This window comes from Notamacropus eugenii, chromosome 4, assembly GCF_028372415.1.
Source record: "Notamacropus eugenii isolate mMacEug1 chromosome 4, mMacEug1.pri_v2, whole genome shotgun sequence".
In the NCBI taxonomy this organism is placed as follows: Eukaryota; Metazoa; Chordata; class Mammalia; order Diprotodontia; family Macropodidae; genus Notamacropus; species Notamacropus eugenii.
Window position 1 is genome coordinate 152,089,179 of NC_092875.1, and position 25,163 is coordinate 152,114,341.

At 36.1% G+C, this 25,163-nt stretch overlaps 1 protein-coding gene across 11 annotated transcripts in view; it reads right to left on the minus strand.

Moving 5' to 3' along the window:
* Positions 1 to 25,163, minus strand: part of VPS13B (vacuolar protein sorting 13 homolog B) — a 1,048,068-nt gene that overhangs the window by 266,527 nt on the left and 756,378 nt on the right. For all 11 annotated transcript variants that reach the window (XM_072606881.1, XM_072606871.1, XM_072606867.1 and 8 more), the window contains one exon: positions 3,887 to 4,577. In XM_072606881.1, coding sequence (XP_072462982.1) covers positions 3,887 to 4,577 — 691 coding nt within the window. The remainder of the gene's footprint in view (positions 1 to 3,886; positions 4,578 to 25,163) is intronic.

Here is a 25,163-nt window from a genome sequence, read left to right on the forward strand (position 1 = left end):
TCAATTTAGAAGTATGCAATTTAGAACACAAGACCTCAGTGTTTTCTGTGTATGTACCAGTTCAAGTTAAAGATGGTGGCAAGGTTCTGCAGAAATTAGAGTATCAGTTGCCTTCACTGCAATTCTAGCTTCAAATGTTAAATTATCTTTATATAGAGGCAGTGTTATATGCTGGGAAAAAAGCACTGAGAACTATGAGTCAGAAGATTTAATTTTGAATCCAGGCTCTAAGATTTATTCCCCATGGGGCATTTAAGTCAATGGGCCCTTAATCTGTATGAGACTCAGTTTCCTAAGCTTCACGATGGGGATACACTATTAATCTTTCAGGGTAATAGTAAGAAATAGTGCTTATCAACCTTCAAGTGCTATAAAGTTGCAGTTGTTTATAAAGTCTCCTCTCTCACCTCCCCAATCCATCATTCACCCTTCTGCCAGATTAATCTTCCTTATGGACAGATATAACCATGTCATTCCCCTCCTCAAAATCCTTCAATGTGTTCCTACTACCTATGAAATAAAGTCCAATTTCCTTTGATGAGAATTCTGGGCTTCCAGATCTGGAACTACCCTACATTTCCATCTTTATTTTATACTACTCCTCTCCATTTATGACATAGCCATCTTCCATACATATCCAAGTGGTGAAGTGGATAGAGCACTGGATCCCAAAGTCAGGAAGAACACTTGAATTCAAATCTGGTCTTATTCACTAACTAACTGTGTGATCCTGGGCAAGTCATTTAATTTCTATTTACCTTAGTTTTTTCATCTATAAAACAGATATAATAATAGGAACTACCCCTAAGAGTGGTTATGAGTCTCTGCAAACCTTAAAGTACTATGTGAATGCTAGTTGTTATCTTCATTATAATTACTATTTATCACTGATTCTGTTATGTCGGATCCTAGGCAAAGTCTAATTTCTGACCTCTCGGTCTGAGTGCTAAGTTCCTGACTTAGGTTTGAGACTAAGCAACACATCTGTGGGTTTGTCTCAGAGTTGTAGTACACTGCTACTATCAGACAGTTGAAAAGATCTGCTGGTTCAGAGTGAGAAAACTATAGGTTCCCTTTTGGTTTGAGATTTCTGCCTTAGTTATATTCCATTGCTGGGCTGGAGACAGGAGCTGGACCTCCATTATGCTCCTGGAGTCAGAATTGCACAACTGCTCATTGCCTTGCTATGTATATATCCTGAGGCTCACAAATGCTCCCCACTTTGGAACGCCACATCTACAGGCAGGTCCCCTTCTCATTCAGCCCTGGATTTGTGACGTGGAACTGGGCAGTGAGTAAGTGAATTCCCAGCTGACATCCATTCCTGTACCATTTACAAGACTGGACCTCTTCTGTTTTGGTGTATAGCCTCCCCCTGCTCTGGAATGCTCTCTGCTGTTCTTCCTAGCTCAACTCCCATCCCCAGAGTCTGCAGACCTTTCTCTCTGTCTCCCTATGCTGACCGGGGCTGGAAAAAAGACTCATTTTACTTTTTTTCTTTAGATTTTCTCATCAGTACTTAGTATAGTGCATTTTCTAGATCTGTATGGAGATGGTGTGTTGTTTATGTATGTGATCATGAGGAACTTGGCTGTATTTCTCCCTACTACCTCGTCATCTTGGCTCTGCCTCCACTACACACCTTTTAATATCTAGTTCAAATTTCATCTCTTTCATGAAGTCTTTCCAGATTCTTTTAGTCAGTAATACTACCATCCCTGACTTTGATAGCACTTGGAAAAGTTAAGGACTTTTCACATACTATAATTCTTTGCTATGAGATTATGAGCTCAATGATAGGACTTCCATACCCTTGCTCCCTCACTCTGTACTATATAAAGAAGAAGCTTAATCAATATTTGTTGAAACCAGATATAGAAAAAATGCTCTTTAGCATTAGGAAAGTTATGGATAGTCAGTCAGTCAACATGCATCTATTAAGCACTTCTTATGTGCCAGGCACTGTGCTAAGTATCAGGGATACAAAGAAAGTCAAAGGACAGTCCCAGCTCTCTAGGAGCTCATAATCTAATTCAGGAGAAAACATTAAAACAATTATGTACACACAAACTATATAAAACATACATAGGAAAGAAGCAACAGAGGAAAGGTAGTAGAATTAAGAAGGTGAAGCTTTAGCTAGAACTTAAAGGAAAGCCAAAAGGTAGAGATGAAGAGGAACATTCCAGAGATGGGAGACCAAGAGAGAAAATGACCAGAGATGGGTGATGGGGTGTCTTGTTTGTGGAACAGTGTTACTGGTTAGAAGAATATGATGGGTGTGTGTGTATGTGAGTGTGTGTGTGTGTGTGTGCGTGTTTTTAAATAAAGTAAAAGACGACTAGAAAGGTAGAAGGGCAGGTCATAGAGGACTTGAATGCCAAAAAGAGGCTCCTGGAGGCAACAAGAAGCCAGTAGAATTTATTGAGTGCATATGTATAAAGAGGTGCGGGACAGTAAAGGGGGAAACATGATTGAACCTATACTTTAGGAAAATCATTTTGACTGCCAAGTGGAAAATAGAGTGGAGTGGAGTGGGGGAGATAGTTGTGAATGACAGACTGATCAGCTGGCTATTGTAAGAGTTCAGGTTGAAGGAGATGAGAGCCTTACTAAGGTGGTGGCAATACCAGAAGGGACACATTCAACATACATTGCTAAGGATAAACTGATGATCTTGGAAATAGATTGGATATTGGAAAGGGGGTGAGAGTCAGTGAAGAATGAAGAATGATACCTAGGTTGTGAACTTGGGCTAGGGTGGTGCCCTCAACAGTCACAGGGAAATTTTCTGGGAAAAGAAATTGAGTTCCCTTTTGGATATGCTGAGTTTAAGATATCTCTGGCATATCTAGTTCAATATGTCCAACAGACAACTAGAGATGTGAGACTGGAATCCAGTAGATTGCGGCGAGATAAGTAGATTTGAGAATCATTAGCATGGAGATAACTGAATTCATGGAAAATAAAGTTCAGGGAAGGAAAATTTAGCCACTCAACAATATTGAAAAATTGATCATTTAGGGATAATCTATGATAAAATGGTATAAGGTGAAGCAAACAGGAGATAAAGGATTTGGCCCTCATGGAGTTTATATTCTAGCTAGAGATAGATACATAACATTCATATGAAAAGGATGAAAAATAAAGTAACATATCATTGTATACAAATTAATACGGTAAAGGAAACATGCTCAGAATAACTTCTGTATTCACTACATTATAGAGGAATTTAAAACTGAAAATATTGTACTGAGGATATACTAAAAATCCTACTAACATTTCTGGGAGAAAGAACCAATAAAATTATCTGATAATTTAGGATCTTTAAATAATATTTTTTCTCATTATTTAAAAACCTAAAATACTTTTAGGGATTTTTAGATAATCTCTTCTTGCTAAAATAGAGCTTGCTCTGATTTTTTTATAATAATGACTAAATATAAGATGAGAGTACACAGTACCTCTCTCATGTCTCTTAAGGTTTTCTTTTATTTGGCAAGCTATATTTATATAGAAAAAATATTTGTTTTTACATGTGAAATAGTTTTGTGAGCTAACTCACCATGGACTTACTAAGACTTTCTTGTTCTATTAAAACAATGGAACAGTTTAGCCCTTGGTGTTTCTGTTCCTGAAAATATAATGTTTAGTTATACAATAAAAACTAAGGACCTGAAGGCTAAACCTTATAATATTTCAACCATTCTACATTATTAAACTTGATTCAGCCATGAGACATGAACTTCACAGTGTCTGTAGGGGAGGAAGGAGTACTTTTGGCCTACTAACTGCTTTGGTTGGTTGATCAATCCTAAAATTTTGGAAATGAAGACTAATTTCATTGTAGTAATGGTTACATATTGGCAAATGTGATAGCTCTTACCTGTACACCTGTAGCTAGAGGCTACTCCCTTAAGCACAGCATCGAAAATAGACATTTCCACCCTCTGCTTTCGGTGATGACAACTAAGCAGCAAAGAAGGCTGGGATACCACAAGATACAGGAAAGGGTCCAGCTGTAAGTCCCCAGCTCCTCTTCGTCCAGGCTGTCGCACAATAGTGATACCAAGGGCTTGTCTAGCAGAAGATCTTGTGGATGAATGGAGATTTTCTAATGAAAGAAGTCCCATTTTTCTTCCAGAAGGGAAAGAAATGCTATTGCTTACAAGGTCGTCGGCTGTCACTTTAGAAATACAAGTCTGGCTGGGCTGAGTGACACCTTCTGATTCTGTTGCCGGTAGGTTTAATGAGCTCTTGCTGACTCTCTCACTATCATTCTGGTCTTGTGCTTTCATTTTTGGTAAAGCTGTACAGGAATAGGTCATCAGAGAGATTCGACTTGCAGTAATAAATATGTCAAAGGGAATAAAATTTAGATTTTTCACAATTGATGACTGCTGAGAAGGACGGGCAATCCGATGCTGACTGGCACCACTACGTTGCTCTATTTGAACAATCCTAATTTTGACACTATCACTACCAATGCCACTATCTTGGGCTCCACTACAACGGGAAGAGGTTTCTGCTATGCCGCCATCAGGGGTATCCATGTTTTTCTGTTCCTGTTTGGAGATCTGTAAAGGAAAATATTAAAATCATTCTATAAGTTATACTTAATATATTTCCATTTGATTGGCAATTATACTGAGTATGATGGGGAAAAGGGAATTATAAAAAAATCTGCCAAATTCAACTTCTAATGTAGTCATCCCTCATGAAAACACAGTAGGCGTCCGTTCCAAAGAAATGATGACTTGCCTTAGAGGGCCAAAAAAATACATGAAGGGAAATGAGGAAATATGGGTTTCTAGTTTCTAACATACAATTTGGAGTTTAAGTCTCTCATCCTCTGAATTAAAAGAAAACAGTATTTATGAGAAGTTAGTACCACTTGAGAAAAGTAAAGTATTTGACAAAAGTAGCTTATGCTAAATTGTGTGCAATATTGTGTTTAAAATAGTATTTGATAACATAAAACTATCCTGTAAGGTTTTCTGGAGTGAGAAGTATGTGTGTATGAAAATAAGTTTTCCCAAATTATAAACGTACTAGAAAAATGTCACCTATAAATATTAATACCAATACCTGGAAATATACTTTACAGTAGTATAGGTACTTAATTATCAGGGGAAAATTTAGTAATTAAAAGCTGAACTTTTCCTTAGCTCATTTAGTGTTATCAGCTCTCCCCAACTTTTCGATTTCATGACTCCTCCATCTATCAACCACTCCTAATCTAAATAAGCCCTTATATATAACTATGAGAGGAAAGGAAATAATGATGGGTTGGACATGACGTGTGTAAGGAGAGCAGCTGTAATCCAGGAAACAACATGTCAATACATCCCACCAAAAAGTGTGCTCTTAGATTCCTTTTCCTAGGTCCTTTCAAGTGCCCATTTGAGAATTACTCTTCAAGGTCTTGCACTTTCTCATTATGTTCTCACCACTTTTTTCCTCACACCAAATTAGAGTGTATTTATTTTGTTTATCTCCTATAATCACTCTTCTGTGAACATGTTGCATCCCCCCAATAAAATGTAAGCTTCTTGAAAGTAGGAAAACTCACTTTGGTATCTATATCCCAAGGGTATTTCAAGAGTGTTTGGTCCATAACAGCTTAATAAATGCTTGTTGATTGATTCAGTCACATGTTGTTTCTCAAAATATAATTAACTTGCTTTTAAAGGGTTTAAATGTGAAACAGTTTTTAGGCTACCAATGAAAAATGTAATAGTAGTATAAGGCAAGTTAAATAAATTAAAGCTTCTATGCTTAACTGATAAAGGAAGGAGTACTTCTAAGGAAAGATACAGTTTTGTTTTGAAATTAGAAGTCTGATATTATTATTATAATTTTTTTGAAAGAAAAAAATTAAAATAAACTTATTTAACATAAGAAGCACACAAAGGACAAATTCTCCTTCATTGTCAAATGAGAACCAGTATTTGCACTACTACCCTGGAATCAGGAAAGAGTTTGTGATAAGTTGGAAGAGGTAAAAATGAATCTATAATGATTTTACCAGCATATCATCTTTAGTAAAACTAGGAAAATCATAGTCACAATAATATTTTTTAAGCTTTCAAAACTGACATGACAAATACTTGAACTGTATCTCCTCATATAGTATCAGCGCTTAATTCTCACATTAGCATCATGTGAAGAGCAATAGCTGGGGCTCAAGAGATAGAGGATGCCCTTATTTGAATAGACTGATGCTTTGTATTCTTCACTACAACCTAGTCTCATTGCGACAGGCAAGTGAATCTGAATTCTCAGAGGCTGCACCTGGAAATACAGGAGCTGTAAGTCCCACAAAGCTTGAAGGGTCTGGAGTAACAGCGTATGTTTGTAATCCAGAGACCAGTCTTATCATGCTCATTGATGCTCAACTCTAGAATGAAGGAAATTAGGTGATAAATTATCTGTTAGACTTGGCATTCACAAGGACTCTGAAATATAGAAATGTGCCTCAAACTAAAAAAAAAATGAGTTAAATGTTATGGCAGACCCCAATGAGTCAAATTTTGTGAACTTCTGGGGAACACAGAATGAAAACTGTTTCATTCAATGAAAAGCAAGAACATATTCATGATTTTAAAAAGATCCAACTAGCTGTCAGTATTAAATTTTCTCCTACTGGTTAAGGCAGCATGGTACAATGGATAGAAAGCCAGTCTCTTGGGAAGACCTGGGTTCAGATTACTTAACTCATCATTGCCTCACATTTCTAAGATCATATAAATCATAGAGCAGGTGCTGATCTGTGCTGGTAGAGAAAGTCCCTCAACGAGATCCTTCTACTGCAATAAAATCGCAGGTTCAGTTGAAAAAAAAAAAAAAGAGTCATCCACAGCTGTCTTTACCTGGGGTCCAGGAACTTAAAAAATATTTTTACAACAAAATTTTAATAAAATTAGTTTCCTTGGCAATCCTATGTTCTTTTATGCTTTAAAAAAAAAAAGTTACTCTGAGAAGGGGTCCACAGGTTTCACTAGACTGCCAAAGGGGTCTATGATACAAAAAATGTTCAAAACTCGTGATATAATCTCTTTCTTACATAAAATGAATTTAGTGCTAGATAAAATAGTTGAGATAAAAGGACCAATCATCTATAAGGAAGAGAAGAAAATACAGTGCCCATTTCAATTCACTACACATTTTATCAAACATTGGCTATGTCAGGTTACTGTTAAAATTTATTAAATGTTATGGCCATACTAATCTCTAGCTACTGTTAAGTAGATTGGTAGTGTGAAATAAATAAGCAGCAAGGGTAGTGCAGAGTACCATCCACTCATACTGCATAGATTACTAAATAGAAGTTAGATGGCAATGCATCCTAGTCACATTCCAAGTAATATGGAATTTGACCTTGTCATCCATAAATGAAAAGCTGTGATATTTATTTTTAAAAAAATCATGGTGTACCCAGGCTTAGCAGCTTCATTTCTGAAAATGTTTACTCAAAACCAAGATTTATCATTTTCCCTTGTTGCATAAATAATATTTTCATAATTGAAATACATAAGCTACAACTTTCAAGACATAATGTAGATATTGAAAAAATCTGCTGATGTGTCACTAGAGCACTGCAGATATATCTGTTACACTGAAGAGCACTTGGTCAGCTATTGAGTAAAGTTTTACAGTTAATTAAATGTGCCTGGTCATAAACTTGGGCATCAACTTACTATTCCTTTGTGAAAAAAGAAAACTTCACAATGTAATTGCTTTAAAAAGACCTTTTGCTTGGCTACAGGCTAAAGGGACTAATAATTTGAGCTGTCAAAAACAGCAATATTTGCTTGCTGTTAGTGACTATAACAGAAACATTTATCATTGGGCAGTATTTGTTATATCAGTTTTACTCTTTACATAACCCATTTAAAATGAACAATAAAAGTTTTCTTTAATTAGCTACTGGTGTGCATTAACATGATCATGATTAAACCATAAAAACCAACTGTACATTACTCTGGTCCCCTCTCCCATATGTTTTAAATTATTCTAGTTGAAAATGTACTTTGAGTCCCTTTTAAAAGTTCGACCTTCTGCTTTCAGAGAATTAAATGCATATTACTGTAGTGGAGAAGATAATGTTTCAGACCTCCAGGCATATATTAAACACACTGGCAGCACATTAGACAAAATGCTTGACTTATTAGATACTTCCTATTCTAAACAGTGTCATCAAAGGCTAAAAACAAAATCCATATAAAAGCTGCACAATGCTTCCACACAGAACCTGTGCCAAAATCCCTGTACTTTCCAACTAATGAGGAAAGGATGTGTACTCTTAACATATGAATGTAAGATTTTCCAAGCATTCACTTTAGGAAACTGGGCTATTGATTCCATATGGCTTATGTTAAATGAAACTGTATTGGTAAAATAACCTTTAAGATATCTGGCATGATAACTGTAATTAAACAGTATTCAAAGGGCTAAAACTAAGGAGAATTTGGTTCCACAATAGCTAATTAAAATAAAATGAAAAAACACAGCATGTCATCTATCAAGATAAATTGTTATTGTTTAAGAACTATTTAGATACTGTTAAAATATACTTTTAGATAAAATCTGAAAGGCCTGCAAAAATATTTGTGGCTTAAAAATGGATAGTTTGGCGAAGAAAAAAGTATAAGACTCTGAAATTTTATGCAGAGATAACAGCTTTAAGGCTTTGAGCATAACCAGATGGTTCTTAAACTGCAGGAATTCAACAGTTTCCCTGTCAATGGGCTTCAATAGGAGGAGGTTTTCAATAGCTAGGAAAACATGTCAAGCTGATAGTTTACTTCTTAGATCATTTCAGTGCATTTTCCCATCCTACCATTATGTAGCCTACAGATACTAGCCACCATGGAAAACGTGCTGAAAGCTCCACTAGTAGCTAGGGAACTATGGCTAATTCTTCCTTTTCATGTACCGTGATAGGTGAGTTTACTAGTTTAACCTTTGGACCTTCAGGGGTGGGGTAGGAGTAAGGAATGAGGAGGGCATGGGCAGTTGGTACAATACGTGTCTAAGAGGGCAGACTTGGATGGCACTTATATATTCTGATGATAAAGAGTAACACAGGAGAAAATCTCAAATAAAACTAATTAAATGCTTTTCCAACATATTTATGTCTTGGGTTAAGGAGTTTTATGGTAAGGAAAAAGAGAAGTCTGATGGTCTTATCCTAACCAAGTCTCATAAATAGAAATTTCAAATAAAAGGATTGAGTTTTGAAAGAAAAAGTGGTAACATATTAAAGCATGATGAAAATTAATCTTATTAATATAATCATTTTATTGTGCCAGCTAACAAAATATCTAAATAATCTATTGCAATACTTTGTTCATAGTCTTTTCCATTTATTTGCTAAAAAACTAATTATATACACTAAACATAACCCCATTTGCATACTTTTTCCACCTTCTAATCATAATTATGGTTATATAATGGTAACACTGAAGTAATATTTCCACTGCAATAGTTACTCTAATGTTGATCAAACTATCTGCAGCCAATCATGAGATCATTTTCAACATCACATAAATTATGGAAAAAGTCACAAGTGTGAAACCACAGAATCAAAGTGCCAATCACATCTGGTCCATCACTATGACATCTGACCTAATTTTATTGCTCTTGCTTAAAACATAATATTTTCATGGTCACAGGCATCATGTTAGTTTACAAAATCAACTGTTATAAGAGGATAAGGTCAAGGTTTTTTATTTTATGCTGGGATGACAAAGAAGATGCTTTCCAATTTTGAAAAAGCTTACATGTTCCATTATCAAGACATCTAAAGTCAAAACACCTGCAAATGTAGTTCTATTATTATCCTTCAAAAGGGTCTGTTATTTTCTTTTGTTTTCTGCTCTTAACATGGACAAATTCTATACCGTTAACTCTACATAAACACAAAGTCATTCTGACAATTAGAAACACTTTCTTCCAATTTAATAAGCTAATGCTGTTAAGCAAAGAAACCAAATATATTTTTCTTGGTGTCAATGTTAAAATGATGTAACCATCACAGTTCACAAGTTTTTATCCCCTCATTCCCCCACCTCCTTTTTGAGTAATTACAATTTGTCATGTGCTAGGAGGCTAGTATTAATAGCATGCAAGTATCTAAACTTAACAAAGAACTGTGAATGGGGAACAAATATGTTTTAAACTGAATTGTCTTGTTTAGTGTCACAGGTCCCAAATCTGTGACAGAACAAAGATTTTATGCATCCTTGCACACTTGTGTACTGAATGTGTACATATACACACACAAACAGAATGCTAGAAAGCAAAGACTTTTTTATATTGTATTATTCTTAGTTGAATATCATATATGATCTCACATACCATAATTATTCTCAGTTGGATGTAGAGTTTTCACAATAGTGCAGTAATTATGCAAAAGAGCACAACTAAAGAGACCCATCACTGTGTAACAGACAGGATGGTAAAGAGGCCTACCACAGTTTGAAATTTCCACTTTCATAAATTAACTTTTCCAGTTAATTCAAATATTCATATACTGGATCAGTTTTTACAGTACAACAGAAACAATTGGGTCATCTCACAATTTATTCTGTATTTTATTGCAGGCTGTGTTTGGTCTGTTGTACTAATTTAGGTGGTAAAACAACCAACCAGGAAAGGACTAGGATTACGGTTGAGTATAGTACCTAGCAAAATGTTGGTGACTAATTTACTTTCATAGGCTGAAAGAACCTGAATTCATGCACATATGCACATAAAATGTATAAATATACAGTCCAAAAACAACAAAAATTACTCTATTTAAAATTTTGAATACATAATTCTATATTTCAAGCATGTTCTTTTTCTCTTTTTTCCTTTATCTTATTATACTCCTACTTAGATATTATTCATAGGGAAAAATAACTTTGGAATGAAACTTGGTATATACAGGGTCTTATATCAGAAGAACTTTATGTTTAAAACAGAAAGAGAAATAAATTGTTCAGTTTTGTTTGAAACAAAATGTACATGATTTAAAAAAATTTCAGTTTACTTTTGGTTTGAGTAGTTTTATGAAAATAACATTTGACATACATTTGACTTTTCATCAAAAGAAAGGCCTTTACCATAGAAACCAACAATGACCAACTTTTAAAATGTCATTTTAAAAACAATGTAGCTACTGTATATGCAAGGTAAAATCTTCACAAAATTCAAGGTTCATTCCACTGCTGTCAATGCGGAAAGCATTTTGTTGCCCTGTGGCTGCTTAAAAATTTTCAATGGGATTAAATCAGCTGCAAGTCCTCATTATACCAGGGTTTACAATTGTGTCTAAATTCTGTGTCTGTTTCTCATAGAATTCTACTCAAAGTGACTTGGATTGGCTCCTTCAGAGCTCCTCTGATTTTACTAGAAACAACTGTATCGTATCAGTCTCTCTCATAAACTTCCTCTGAGATTGGATCAGCTCTGAACACATGAAAGTTTGCTGTGCCTGTGCCGGCTGCAAAAATCACCAAAAAGTCTGAATTGAGCTGTGGCAGGAAAGCTGAGCTAGAATATGATCATTAAATATTCCAGTGGCTCTTTGACCAGTTCCATATTATCTGAAAGCTTCCCATTGGCAAGTAGAGACTTACAAATATGCATTTTTGATAGGAAAATTCTAGTAGAACTACAGAAGCCACTTCCATGGATAAAAAGTAAACAAGTTCTTATCTATTCTTATATCCCTACTGAAACCCATAAATGTGTACATATATAACTCTGAAGGAATCATATGGTAAACCATAAAGTTGAGACTGAATGGAGAGTTCTTAGGAATTTTAAAAAATCAAATATGCTTTTTAAACAAAATAAATTTTTTCAAAAGGTAGGATAAGTGAAATTTTTTTGTGAATTTTTCCTGAAAATGGCTTAGAGTAGGTATACAAGAACTTTTGATTCATCCATCCTTTCATAATGCTTTGATACTGTCAAAAGTTAGTAATTTAACAATACTATATAATTGATTTCCATTATGATACATTATTCATTTGATTAAATAGAGTAATAATTCTGTGAACTGCAAAATTCTTTCAGCTGAAGTAGATACCTTATTCTAAATAACATTTCAGTAAAAATGATGGATATACTCTGGCAAACTTCTTTTGGCACTACAGAGTTTACGTTACGTCTGGATGCCATTTATTTACCAAGTTCCACTAGCTCTTTCTTACATGAAGAGGTAGGGCAATGCAAATGGTCAGGATGAACTGGAGAAGCATCTTTGGCATGTGCTTCTTTTTCAAGGTAACAGAAACTGTCTCTTGTCTTCACAGATTCACTAGGCCACACACACAGCCCTACACAAATTGCTGTAAATCTTCAGTTCTGAACCAGGTGAAAAACTACTGAGGGTGGATTTCAAGGCAGTTCAACAAGTAATTACACACACACATGCACGCGCGCACGCAGGCACACACACATACACAACATTTTTCTCTCATTTCCTACCAATGAGTCTCACTACTTCAGTAACACAGCCTTCCTACTGTCACTAAATACAACTATTCCTCTCAGTCTCTGTTCCAGTACTGGCATATGCATATTTCCTTAGCTCATTTCTGTGCATGCGAAACAAAGGGAAAATTAGATTCAATTTAGCCCCCCTCCTCAAAGTGACCAAATCTCATCAGTTATAAGACTTAGTGCTTAAGGCTTTTTCCTTAAGAAGTCTTTTCTCAAGTAACTCATATCTAGACACAAATGAATAAAACCTAAACATGACTATGACATAATAAAGATAATCATAGAAATCACATATCTTTAACTTTATGCTTTGCTTTTAAATTTTTAAATTATTTTTTATTACATATTTAGCAAACACTAACAAACATAAATATCTCAACTGACAAACTATAGGAAAGAGGAATATGCATGGAACTATTAAGCATGTCAGGTTTTTTTTGTTAAACTATGTAATAAATTCAATATAATGACAACAAAACTTTTCTACAAAGTGCTACCCCAATGCCTCACTGTGGCACACAGGTAATCCTGGCCTCCAAAATGCTTTTCCAGTGATGTATAAGTGATAGGCTCAGCATAATTAGGCTTTGATCTGCTTCTGAGGCCTAACCTGTCTAACTGGCCACCTGGTATGAATTTTTTTGGTCACGGAAAATCATGAAACAAAGAAAAAGAAAAAAAATGGACCTCTTGAACCTCTTCAGTGACAATGGCAGACTGGTAGGAAAGGGGGCAAAAGATACAAAAAAATCATAAAATTTTTAGATTGTCAACACATTTCAGTTGGACTGGTGGTACTCTAAATGTGAAATCTATGTTCAATAACCAACAAACAAGTGGATGTTTTGCAGAAAAAATCAAATCTTTGCAATCTTGACATTCTTGCTATAAATAAAACCAGGATAAAGAAGCTAGTGCTAAATGGGAGGATGGCTTCCTCGGATTCCTTGGAGAGGTAAGGAAAGGTGAAACCAGAGAGGGTTTTATCATTCACCCACAGGCAACAAGAAACACTTTCTGGACCATATGGTCATCACATACTAATGTGATCACAGTACTAATGATGAGTGTTTGTAAAAACTTTACCATACTGAGGATGAAATGGTAGAGAAATTGTATGAGGACCCTGATAAAACCCTCCAGATCAAACTCCAACACTTTATAACTTTAACTCAAAGGTGAGAAAAGATGAGGATACAGAGAAATATATGGGAAAAGATTGTTCAATAAGATGGAAAGAGAGACTCCAAACTTATAGATTACACAAAAGCCTCAGGTCTCTCAATCTTGAACACTTTCTTTGAAAAAAGAAAAAAAGAATTGGTTAGGTGCTAAAGTCTAGCACCAAGTAACACCATGAAGAACATAAAGATATTTTAACATAGAGGGAAAACTTGTTTTTAATGTCAGTCAAATAGCATTTAAGTGCATACTATATGATAGGTACTGTGCTAAGAAAGCTCTGGGATGTGGAAGCTATCTCTGAGTATTTTTGGTATATGCTACTGGTTTATCAGAGCTAAGATCTCAATTGGTAAAACACACACACACAAATAATAATGTTAAGAACATTTCACAAATGTATATTGAATTAATATATAAATGAAAAAGCATTTATTTTTAACTGTTTAATATGTGCAAAGTACTATACCAAAAATGGGATATAAACAGAAAAATAAGACAATCCTTGCTCTCAGGAAACTTACTTTCCAATGGAGGAAGCTGTGAATCATGTGGAAAGGCCCAGTGGTCCACAGGTTGCATGGGCAAATGGGATAACATTTTAAAAATTATAATTTCTATGGGAAAAACCCTGTTTTTGTCATTAAGCCCTTTGACAGTGTTAAGGCTTTGATAATAAAAACTTTCTGCATTTTCATCAGCTGTAGCCACACCAAGTGGTCCTCCACCAAGGGGACAGGGGCTTCCACATCCATAGCAGTTAGGTTGCAAGCTAGCTGGCTCAGCAGACAGCATGTTGGGTCTGGAGTCAGGAAGACCTGAGCTCAAATTCAGCCCCAGATACTACTGTGTGACTCTGAGCAAGTCGCTTAACCTGTGTACCTCAGTTTCCTCATTGGTAAAATGGGAATAATAATAACATACCTCCCAGATAATACCTCCCAAATAATAATGCCCCCCAGAGTGGTTGTGAGAATCAAATGAGATATGATTATAAATTATTTAGCAAAGTGGCATACAGTAAGAGCTATCCAAATGTTAGCTATTATGATTATGATCATCATGATCTCCTCAGAACTGCTTCCTTGGATGATAGCTATGGGGGTTAGGGTGGAAGCAGGACTAGTAGCTTGGGAGGGCAATCCTATTCTTAAAGCTCTTGGACCAGGAGTGGGGAATCTGTGGCCTCAAGGCCACATGTGGCCTTGAGACTGCAGATTCCCAGCCCACTTGGATATAGGGTCCTGGGTTATCTCCACTGAGATCTAGGGAGGTGGTGGTTTGACCAGCTTGGCATGATGGACACCCCATCTCTCTCTTTTTTAGGACAACTTGCTACGACAGACAAACTGGCCTGCTAGCTCTATCTGTGGCAGTTGGTCAGCAGTTGTCAGTAGGGGAAGGGATGGTAGATCCTATTTCTTGAAACAAGAAATGCTCCCCCTTTGATAGTGGCTGTGGGATTCAGGACAGATGCAAAGTTTGTGGTGTGGAGGCACTACTACTCCAAAGGCTAAAGGATAGAGGAAATTCAAGGCAGAGCCCAGGTTAAAGAGAGAAATTCCTTGCAGATGATGAGGTCCTCTAGATGCTCCTGTTCTGGGATGACTTTGTACTGACTACATCAAGCCCTAGAACACTATAAAGACTCATTCTAAAGCATATGGTCTGTTTATACAGGAAAGACCAAATGGATGAAGAATGCCAGCTGCTCAGATTTCAAAAAGCATTTGTAGGGACACCCTACAGAATTTATCCAACAGTATTCACATTTGGGGCAGACAGTACAGATGGTCAAGTTGGGCTCAATGTTAAACAGGAGGAAGAGAGGAGGATTAAAACTGCAAAGCTTCTTTGCTGACCCCTAACCTTTCCATGAAAGCAAGATTCTAAGTCTTCAATACTTAGATTCTGCCAGTGTTGCTACATAGCAGTTAGAGAGAAAATAAGTGCCTCTGAAGAACTGAAAAAGGTGATCCTGCAGAGGTTAATGGGGACACACAGGTGAGTGTAAACTGACTATAACACATGCCAATAAGAAACTCTGAAGAGTAGTAGGATAGGACATCCTCAAAGAATGATGTGAGAGGAAAAGGAGACATGTTGGTCATGGCAATGGTCAGCTATGCTATGAAGACAGACAGAGTGATTCACTAATACTCTGCCAATGTTTAGCACATTGAGTGGACCCCAAAGGGTGAACTTTGGGAAATGCATCAACAAGAGTTACACAGGATGAACAGACATGGATGCATGCCTCTACATCACTGGAGGGAGCACCTGGATCAATGAGATCATGGATCCCTTTGAATATTTAAGAATATAACTGCCCTGTGTGTCTTTGCACTCTCCTTAACTTCCTTCTGTTTCCTTTTTTAAAAAAATATTTCCCTGACACTTTTGTTTTTATTTTTCTGCATAACTACTGCTGTTCTTACTCCTGATGCCTTCCTTAGTGTAATAAATAAAAATAGTTGAGCAAAACAGATCAAGACACTGGCTATATCTGAAAATACAAGTCCCAATGTGCAGCTTTTAGTTTCTCACCTCTCTGCTGAGAGACAAGAAACTTGCTTCATAATCACTTTTTTGAAGGCACAATGGGCACTGAATTCTGTTTTCAGAGTTGTCCCTCACATTATTTTGCAACATTGTTCTCCTGGTACTGCTCAATTCACTCTGAATAAGTTTATAAAAGTCTTCTTTTATCTATCCATCACTATGAACCCTTCTTATGGCACAATACACAATACAATATACATTCAAATAAAATAATTTATTCAGCCATTCTCTAAATGAAAGGCACACACTTTGTTTCTAGGTCTGTGTTATGACTAAAAATGCAGTTATAAATAATTTTGTATATGTGATCTTTTCCCTCTAACTTTGATCTCTTTGGGATACATGAGGATCAAAAGATATTATCATTATTATTAGAGATAATAGGTAAAAGAAATTTTGCAAATCTTAAAGTGCTATATAAATACTAGCTGGTATTATGTGTACAGCAGTAATTTCATTGGGTTAAGAGTGCAGTTTGATAACTTTTTAATTTGTTTTCAAAATGGTTGAGACAATATTATGGAAGAACACATATGCCTATAACAGTATAGTACTATTAAGAATCAATAATGACAATGCTAGTTCTTCAAGTGCGAGAAATATTGCCCTATCTGTAAGCAAAGTTCTTTTTGTAGTTCTCAAGATTTTATGTTAACCTATTGCCCTAAATAATTTCAGCTAATACCATTTACATTAATTAAAGATTTGTAATTTTGTAAGTTCCCTAAAGGATAAGTTCTTGAAAGGTAATGTCACCATACTATCTTGACAGCAATTTCCTTTGGTTATTTCTTGTAATATTATATCAAGATTTTTTTTTTAATTGCAATTTTCAGGTAGTCTATTCATATATTATTTCTCCTTGATCTGTTCTCCAGATCTGTTGTTTTTCTGATGAGATGTTTCATTTTCTCTTCTCTTTTTTCATTTTTTTGATTTTGTTTTATGATTTCTTGGTGTCTTAGATCATCAGCTTCCCCTTGTCTAATTCTAGTTTCAAGGAATTATTTTCTTCTTAAGTTTTTGATTCTTTTCTAGTTGGCTGACTTTCTTTTCATAATTTTCTTGGATTGCTTTTATTTTTTTTTCTATTTTTTTCCTCAATCTCTCTTATTTGATTTTTAAAGTCCTTTTTAATTTCTTCCAAGAACTCTTTTCATGCTTGGAGACCATTTGACATTTCTCATTAAAAAAGGAATGGCTATTTAAGCTCCATTATCTTCCTCTGAATATGAACCCAGATCTCTCTATCCCCATAATAGCTACCTATGGTTGAATTCTTTCCCCTTTGTTTACTTTGTTTATTTTTTGTTTTTTAGCAGCTATTGGTGTAATCAAGTTGTAGTCCCGAGGTATGGGGAATGATGCCCCAAGTCTCAGGTCCTTCTTATGTTATTTTGTGAGGTCTGTCCCAGGGTCCAACCTTGGGCTCTCCTGTCTACTCCTAAGCCTTGGCTAGGGCCCCCAGCCACACTGTCCTTGCTCCCTGTAGTCCCTCCAGTGGCTGCAAACTACAGCTGTCCTCTCTGCCCTGGAACTGAAACCACAGATTCTACTCTCCTGCATGCAAGTGGCCACAGCCAGCAAGTTCCCACCCCTCTGCTACTGCACTTACTAGATGTGTGCTAGCTCCTTTTGCCTCAGAGAGGCAACCCAACTCAGGACGGGTCTGCCCAGCACTGCTTTGCTTGGCATCCCTCGAGGATGGAAGGTCCTTCAGTCTTTTCCTACTTAGCCATCAGACCCTCACATTGTCTGTAAAACAAAAAGTTTATAAGTCTGAGGCAGCCTTTCAACCCAGCTGCCTCTAGGGCTTGCTGTTTGTTGATTTTGTTGAATTGGCTTGGAGGTGGTTTGCATGTCACTCAGGCTGAATCTCTGCCCCAGGAGGTCAGGTCTTTCCTGGGGTCTTCTCAAACTGTCTTAGGAGGACAACTGTTTTATCCTGTGTTTATTTCTGCTACTCTAGGGTGATGTGCTATCTTTTTTTGTGTGGAGGAAATCTGGAGAGCTGAATGTTTTCTGACCTATTCCACCATCTTCCCAGAATCCTCTCTCAATTATGTGCAATCTTGTCCTACAAAGAAGAGAAAGTGGGGCAAGGTAAGTGTGGGACATTCAAGGATTAAAATGGAAAGAAGACTCCAAAGAAATAGAAAAGATTTGCAAAAAAATATTACAACACACTATTTTCTCTATGAAGGATAGTAAAATTATCACTCCTTTGCCTTAACATTACACTACAGTTTCTGAGGTGCTTACAAAGGAAGCAGAAACACTAAAGAAAACTAAGATAGAAAAACCAACTGGATTTGATCAAGTATATACAGAAGATATCTGTGCTAGAAGTGACACAGTTTTGAAGATACTGAGAGACTGATTTACAAGGATGTAGAGATACGGAAAAAAATCAAAAACTTAATGATTTCCAAAAAAGGTGAACAAAAAAACCCAGCAATAGTTACTGAACTTAAGTCCAACTTCGTAATGATACAAAATCTTCATGACGGTAATTTAAACCTGAATTGAAGGCATCTTCAATTCTAGGGATTAAACAACATTACACACACACACACACACACACACACACAAACACACACACACACACACCAGATAGCATCCTTTACATCTCGCCATTCAGTGGAAGATATAAAGAATGTAAGATCCCACTGTTCTTATTGTACACTGATAAAGAAAAAGCATTCAACTCAGTAGAATAACAGGCTTTCTTTTTCAAGGTGCCTCACATCCATGTATTAAAATTATTCAAGATTCCTTAGAAGATTTTACAACAGAAATAACCACGTTCAATGAGGGAGATGTATGCTTGCCAAAGATAACAGATGAGATCCAGTGCAGAGCCCATGAGGAGCAGACTCTCTGAGGATGTTCTTGTTTGAGGATGACACTGCTTTGAATACATCAAAACACTGCAGAGCCTCCTGAAAAGATCTATAAGCACTCAAAGGTTTCTGGCCTGTCTATACATGCAGGAAAGAACAAATGAATGAGGACTGGTCTAGATTGCAACATATATCCATAAGGGCATCCTATAGAGCCTGTCCAGTATCTGTTTTGGGATCAGACAACACAGATGGATAATGAGGTAGGTCTAGAGTTGAAAGGGAAGAGAGCAGCTGGATTAGGAGGATACAGTAGTGGGAAGACCGGAGATCAAATCATTCTTCAAATACTTATTATTTGTGTGAGCCTGGGCAAGTAACTTAATTTCACTCACCCTAAATGTGCTTCCTTAACTGTAAAATGAAGATAAAAACAGCAAGATTCCCACCCCTCTGCTACAGCCCTTACTAGATGTTTGCTAGCTCCTTTCCCCCTAGGGGCTGTTGTGATGATAAGGGGAAGGGAAAGGACTGATCATGTGGTATGAGTGAAAGACAACAGAGGGATGGCAAGGATGACCCACTGATACCTTCAAGATATTGGGAAGAAAGCCTCTAGAACAATGGATGGACCTCTTTTGGTGAACTTTTGGGAGTATGTGAATGAGAATTGCACAAGATTGGTAGGAATGATAGGTTATGAATCTGTATTGTTAGAGTCAACTCCAGAATCAATAAGATCAAAGTTCTGTTTAGGAATCCTATTCCCAGTGATGAAGGTTCAAAAACTGTTGACTTATACCTGTTCTTCTCTCTTGCCTCTCAATATTAGGCTTGAAGTCCTAATGATTATTACTTCATAACATCTCTTACATCTTTCCTTTCCTTTCCTAGGATTTAAAGTTGGAAGGGATCATTGTTGTAATAACATCAGAGACTCAGAACCACAGGGCTCTAGAAATTACCTAGCTGAAACACATTTTAAAATTTTTTTATTATTTTATTTGTTTTCAGTGTTCCACAATCACTTTCATATAACTTAGATTTTTTTCCTCTCCTTCCCCCTCCTTCCCCACTCCCTCCCCAATCCCTCCCTGAGACAGCATACAATTTTATATAGGTTCTACACATATATTCCTATTAAACACATTTTCACCCCAGTCATGCTGTATAGAAGAATTAAAATGAATGGGGGACATCATAAAACAAACCAAAACATAATACACAAGAAAATGACCTGTTACATTCTGCGATCGAATTCCATAGTTCTTTCTCTGGATGTGGAAGGCATTTTGCCTTAAGAGACCATTGGGAATTTTTTAAGTTCTTGCATTACAATGAAGTTCTATCTAAGTCTACAAGAAAAAATCCTTGCACACTGTGGTTGTTGCTGTGTACAAAGTTCTGGTTCTGCTCCTTTCGTTTAGTATCAGTTCATCATTTCTTATAGCACAATAGTATTCCATTACATCCATATATCACAATTGATTCAGCCATTCCCCAATTGATGGGCATCCCCTTGATTTCCAGTTTTTGGCCACCACAAAGAGAGCTGCTATAAATATTTTTGTACATCTAGGACCCTTTCCTTGAAACACATTTTATAGAAGAGGTCTTAGAGGGTTGTTTCCCAGGTCACACAAGTTTATATGTGCTAGGGTTCTCTAACTTCAAATTCAATGCAATCATGTAACTCTGGACTGTTATCACCACACTCCTGAAACATGCAAACGTCTCTTAACTGGTCTCTAGAATTATCTATCAGATAAATCTTCTTTTAAAATAATTCATCATGATCCTCTTGTTTAAAAACACTATTTAAAAACACCTATTGAATAAAGCTCAAATCATTTAGCTAGACATTAAAGATCTCTATAGGATGATCCCAAATTATTCCTTCACTCACATTTCTGACTATCTCCTATTAAAAACTTCTGCTACTATTCAAATGCATCCTTTCAGCATGCCAGGCAAAACATTTTCCCATGTCTTCACACATTAAAATGCTTCTCATTTCCCTTTGAACTTACTGAATCTATTTATTCCTCAAGGCAAGATTGTGAAGTCAATGAAGTATGTTACCCCTCTTCTTTCCATATCCTACCTCATAAGAGATAAAAAATACATGGTGATCTCCAAGTGTCTGAAATCTCAAGTTGCATCCATATAAAATTTTTTACATACATCACACACACACACACACACACACACACACACACACACACACACACTAAGGTCAGGGCATCCTTGATGATGGTGTTGGTGGTAATTGGCAGAGTTTAAAAGCAGTATTTCCATAACAGATCACCTCTTTACTATCATACTGTTTACTGTAAAATACTGAGAATACAAAATTCTACTATGTTTATTGTTTATTAATCTTATTTAAAAACATTTGATTTAATAGAATAAAATAGTACATGAAAGACTATCTTCCAATGAGGTATTTCCCATCAAAAACATTTCAGATTCCTTGAACTATATACTAATAGATATAAACATCCTAGCTCAACAATCAACAATGTGAGGTAGCAAAGTGGTGCAGTGGAGAGAGCACTATGCTTAGAGTCAGAAAGACTTGAGTTCAAATTCAATCTCAGACAATTACTAGCTCTGTGCCTTTGGGCAAGTTGCTTAAATTATCTGACTCAGTGTCCTTATTTGTAAAATGGGATAATAAAGACCCCTACCTCTCAAAGTTGTTATGAAGATCAAATGAGATATTTGTAAAGCGCTTAGCACAGTGCCTGGCACACAGTAGGTATGCAATGTTTCCTTTCTCCCTTCCTTCTTCTGACTTGGTGAATTCACAGGTGGATAATTCAAGCACTTCACAGGTATCCAGGAGATTTCATCAAGCAGACCCTTGTGGTAAACCTACATTCACCACACTGGCAAACTGTACAGGACAAGCAGGTATGGGTGGGTAGAAATCTTTATGTTTGAAGGTAATATCTAAATCAATGAGCCTATAAGCTCCGTCTGAACGTCTGAGTTGTGCTTTCTTTGCAGCAGCCCTGGGTGTTGGTGAAACACGATCATACCTATTTCAGAGATGAGCAAATCTCAGAGAGGTTAAATGATTTGCTCATAGTCATACAGCTGAAAAATAGTACAGCCAGCATGTGAATTCAGGTCTTCTGATCTCAAATCAAATACTTCAAAAAAAAATTATGCCACTGCTCTCTTAGGTCTGTTCCAGCTAAAAAAAAAAAAAGATTTTTTTTTTAGAGGGGGCACCTGGATTTGAACAAAATCTGATTCTAAAACCTTCGTTTTCTAATCTCCATACTATGATATATATTTGCTTTCCCATTTCAGACCTTTCTCTTAAGATGAATCCTTGGTTACATACTTATATACAATTTGCTTTATTGTCGTTTAGCATATATGCATGTGTGCATCTACATGAATATGTACATTATTTAACTAAAATCTTATTTGTACAAGATTCTAAAATTTCTAACAAAAATTCTGAAATCACCTGTTCTAGGCTGCCATGTTTATGTTGCTGGGATACAGAGAGAATAAACTGATTTTAAAGTGTATCGATTTCTTTTTGATGAACCATGCCTAGGTATCAGATCCTCTAATTCTCCTACTGAACTATGAGTCTGTATCTGCAAACAATAAGCTACACCAAACTATAAATGTATATTCTCAAAAGCATTAAAAAATTGACAAACTGACTCCTTTAAAACCGAAATCATTCCAAAAGTACCTTCTACCAATCAATGCAAGCTAAACACATGTTAATATGTTACATCGACAAGTCTTTCTTTTTTTCTTTCTTGGTCTATAAATATGAGTTGTAGTCTGCTTTGATTATTCCAAGTTGTTTACGTAACTCATTTTTACTATGCTTTTTTACCCTGAATTCCACAATACCCTTTGGCCTTAATTTTGAAGATATTTTGCTAGAGGCTAAAATTTAACAGCTCTTTATACAACTATTAACAAGAATTCAAAGTAAAATCACAATTCAAAAGTTTGCTATATTAAAGACTGTCATTGGAATAGAGAGGCTTGACTAGAAAATCCATCTTAAAATAGTACTGAAGAAAATAATTTCTGCTGTCTTTGGCAATGAAATGCAGTGATGAAACAAATATTTTTTAACAATGGAAAGACAGTAGGACAGTGACTCAAAATACTGGCAGATATTTTGTTTTGATAGTTAATGCAATACACATAATGTTAATTTATTTCATTCTTAAGAATAATCGTAAGAAAGGCAGTGATGGATTTTTAGGACTGGTTACATCTACCAGGAAAATGAGGCAACTATTCCAATCATAGTTTTTACAGGCATTTTCTGAGTTATACTTTTGGCATTTCTCTTAGTGTCATCAAACTACAAACTCAAGTTAAGTAAAAAATCTTACAAATAAAACAATCCAGGGCTAAGAAACGACCCAAGTTACAAAGACCTAATGCTGTTTCCGCTCCAAAAAATGAAATATTTTATAGGGAAAATATGCTTACTACATTAAAAAGAAAATCATGCTTTAACCCAGGAGTTATTCAGCATTAGGTTGGCCAAAGCATTAGAAAAACATACTGTTAAGCACAAACCTGCATGGGCCACCAAATGACAGACACGACCTAATCATGACCTTTCACAATCTGTCTCCCAAGAGTCTATATGAAGTATTGTCTGGGCAAGTGAGCTCAGTTGGTTACAGCATGGTGCTAATGAATCCAACATTATGGGTTCAATCTCCTTTTGGGCCAGTTAAGTTACTATCTTACAGAGAGAAACTGTTTCATAGACACAGCTAAGGTTCCTATTTCCTGCCAAGTCTTCCAAAGAATGCCACTGGTCACACTATTTGTGGAAAATACTGCCAGAATAAGTTCTACTGAAGGTAAACAGCATCACCTTTATATGTGAACGACTACATCTTCATAAAAGAATGAACCAAACACTATTACAAAGGATTACTAGCAAAGGGATGGTTATATTTATGTTACGGTGACTCTTTTTATTTGGTAATACTATTCACTTTGGAGTTTGACCGATATGAGAGAAGTCACTGACTTGAACATTGCCTGAGCATACTTTGCAAGGCTTTGGGGCTGGAGACTAATCAATCAACAAGAATTTATTAAGTGTCTACTGTGTTTAGTAAGAGGGTCCCAAGAGACTATCCAGGAAAGTAGAATTGAATTCAAAAATACACATTTACTAAATGCCAACTATGTAAAAGTACTGTGCTAGATACTGGGGATACAAAGACAAAAAAGAAAGTCTCCACTGTCAAAAACTTACATTATATTGGGATGACCCAATATTTACTGTTAGCAAATACATTAATCTAGAATAATTTTTAGAGGGAAAGAGTGCTAATACCTGGGGGAATTAGGAAAGGCCATGGAGAAGGTGGGGCCTGAGCTGTGGTTTGAAAGAAGTTAGACATTTTGGGAGACAGAAATGAATTAATTAACAAAGAAAGCTTCGGCAGACAAGGGGAACCACTTATGCAAAGGAGATGAAGGAATGTCATTTGTGGGAGGCAGCAGGCCACTATGATTGGTATGAAGAGTACAGGAAAGGGAATAATGTTGAATTAGACTGGAAAGGTAAGTGGTAGGTAGTAGGAACGTAGAGGATTTTAACTATCAGGCTTCCATGTTTATATTTTATACCATAGGCTAGAAAGCTCTGTATGAGAGGTCTTAAGTATTACAGGTATTAGAGACTCCTACATATGTGGTTTAGGAATATCAATTTGGAGGATGGATTGGTTGGAAGACCAATTAGCATATTAGAAGTTACTCATTTACTTAGGGTATGATTTCTTAATCTGGGATCTCTGGGTTTATTTAAAAAACATTTTGACAAATACATTCCATTATAAGTGGTTTACTTTGTAATCCTAAGTATTTTATTTCATGCGTTTAAAAACATTAATCTGCGAAGTGGTCCATAAATTTCTCTAGATTGACAAAGCCCAAAAAAGGTTGAGAATCCTTGACTTAGGGATTCTGCTAATCAAACGAAGGATTTTCATTATGCAATGATCTTCCCATAAAACAAGGTATTTGCACAGTAGTCTTTTCTGTTAAATCTTCTAA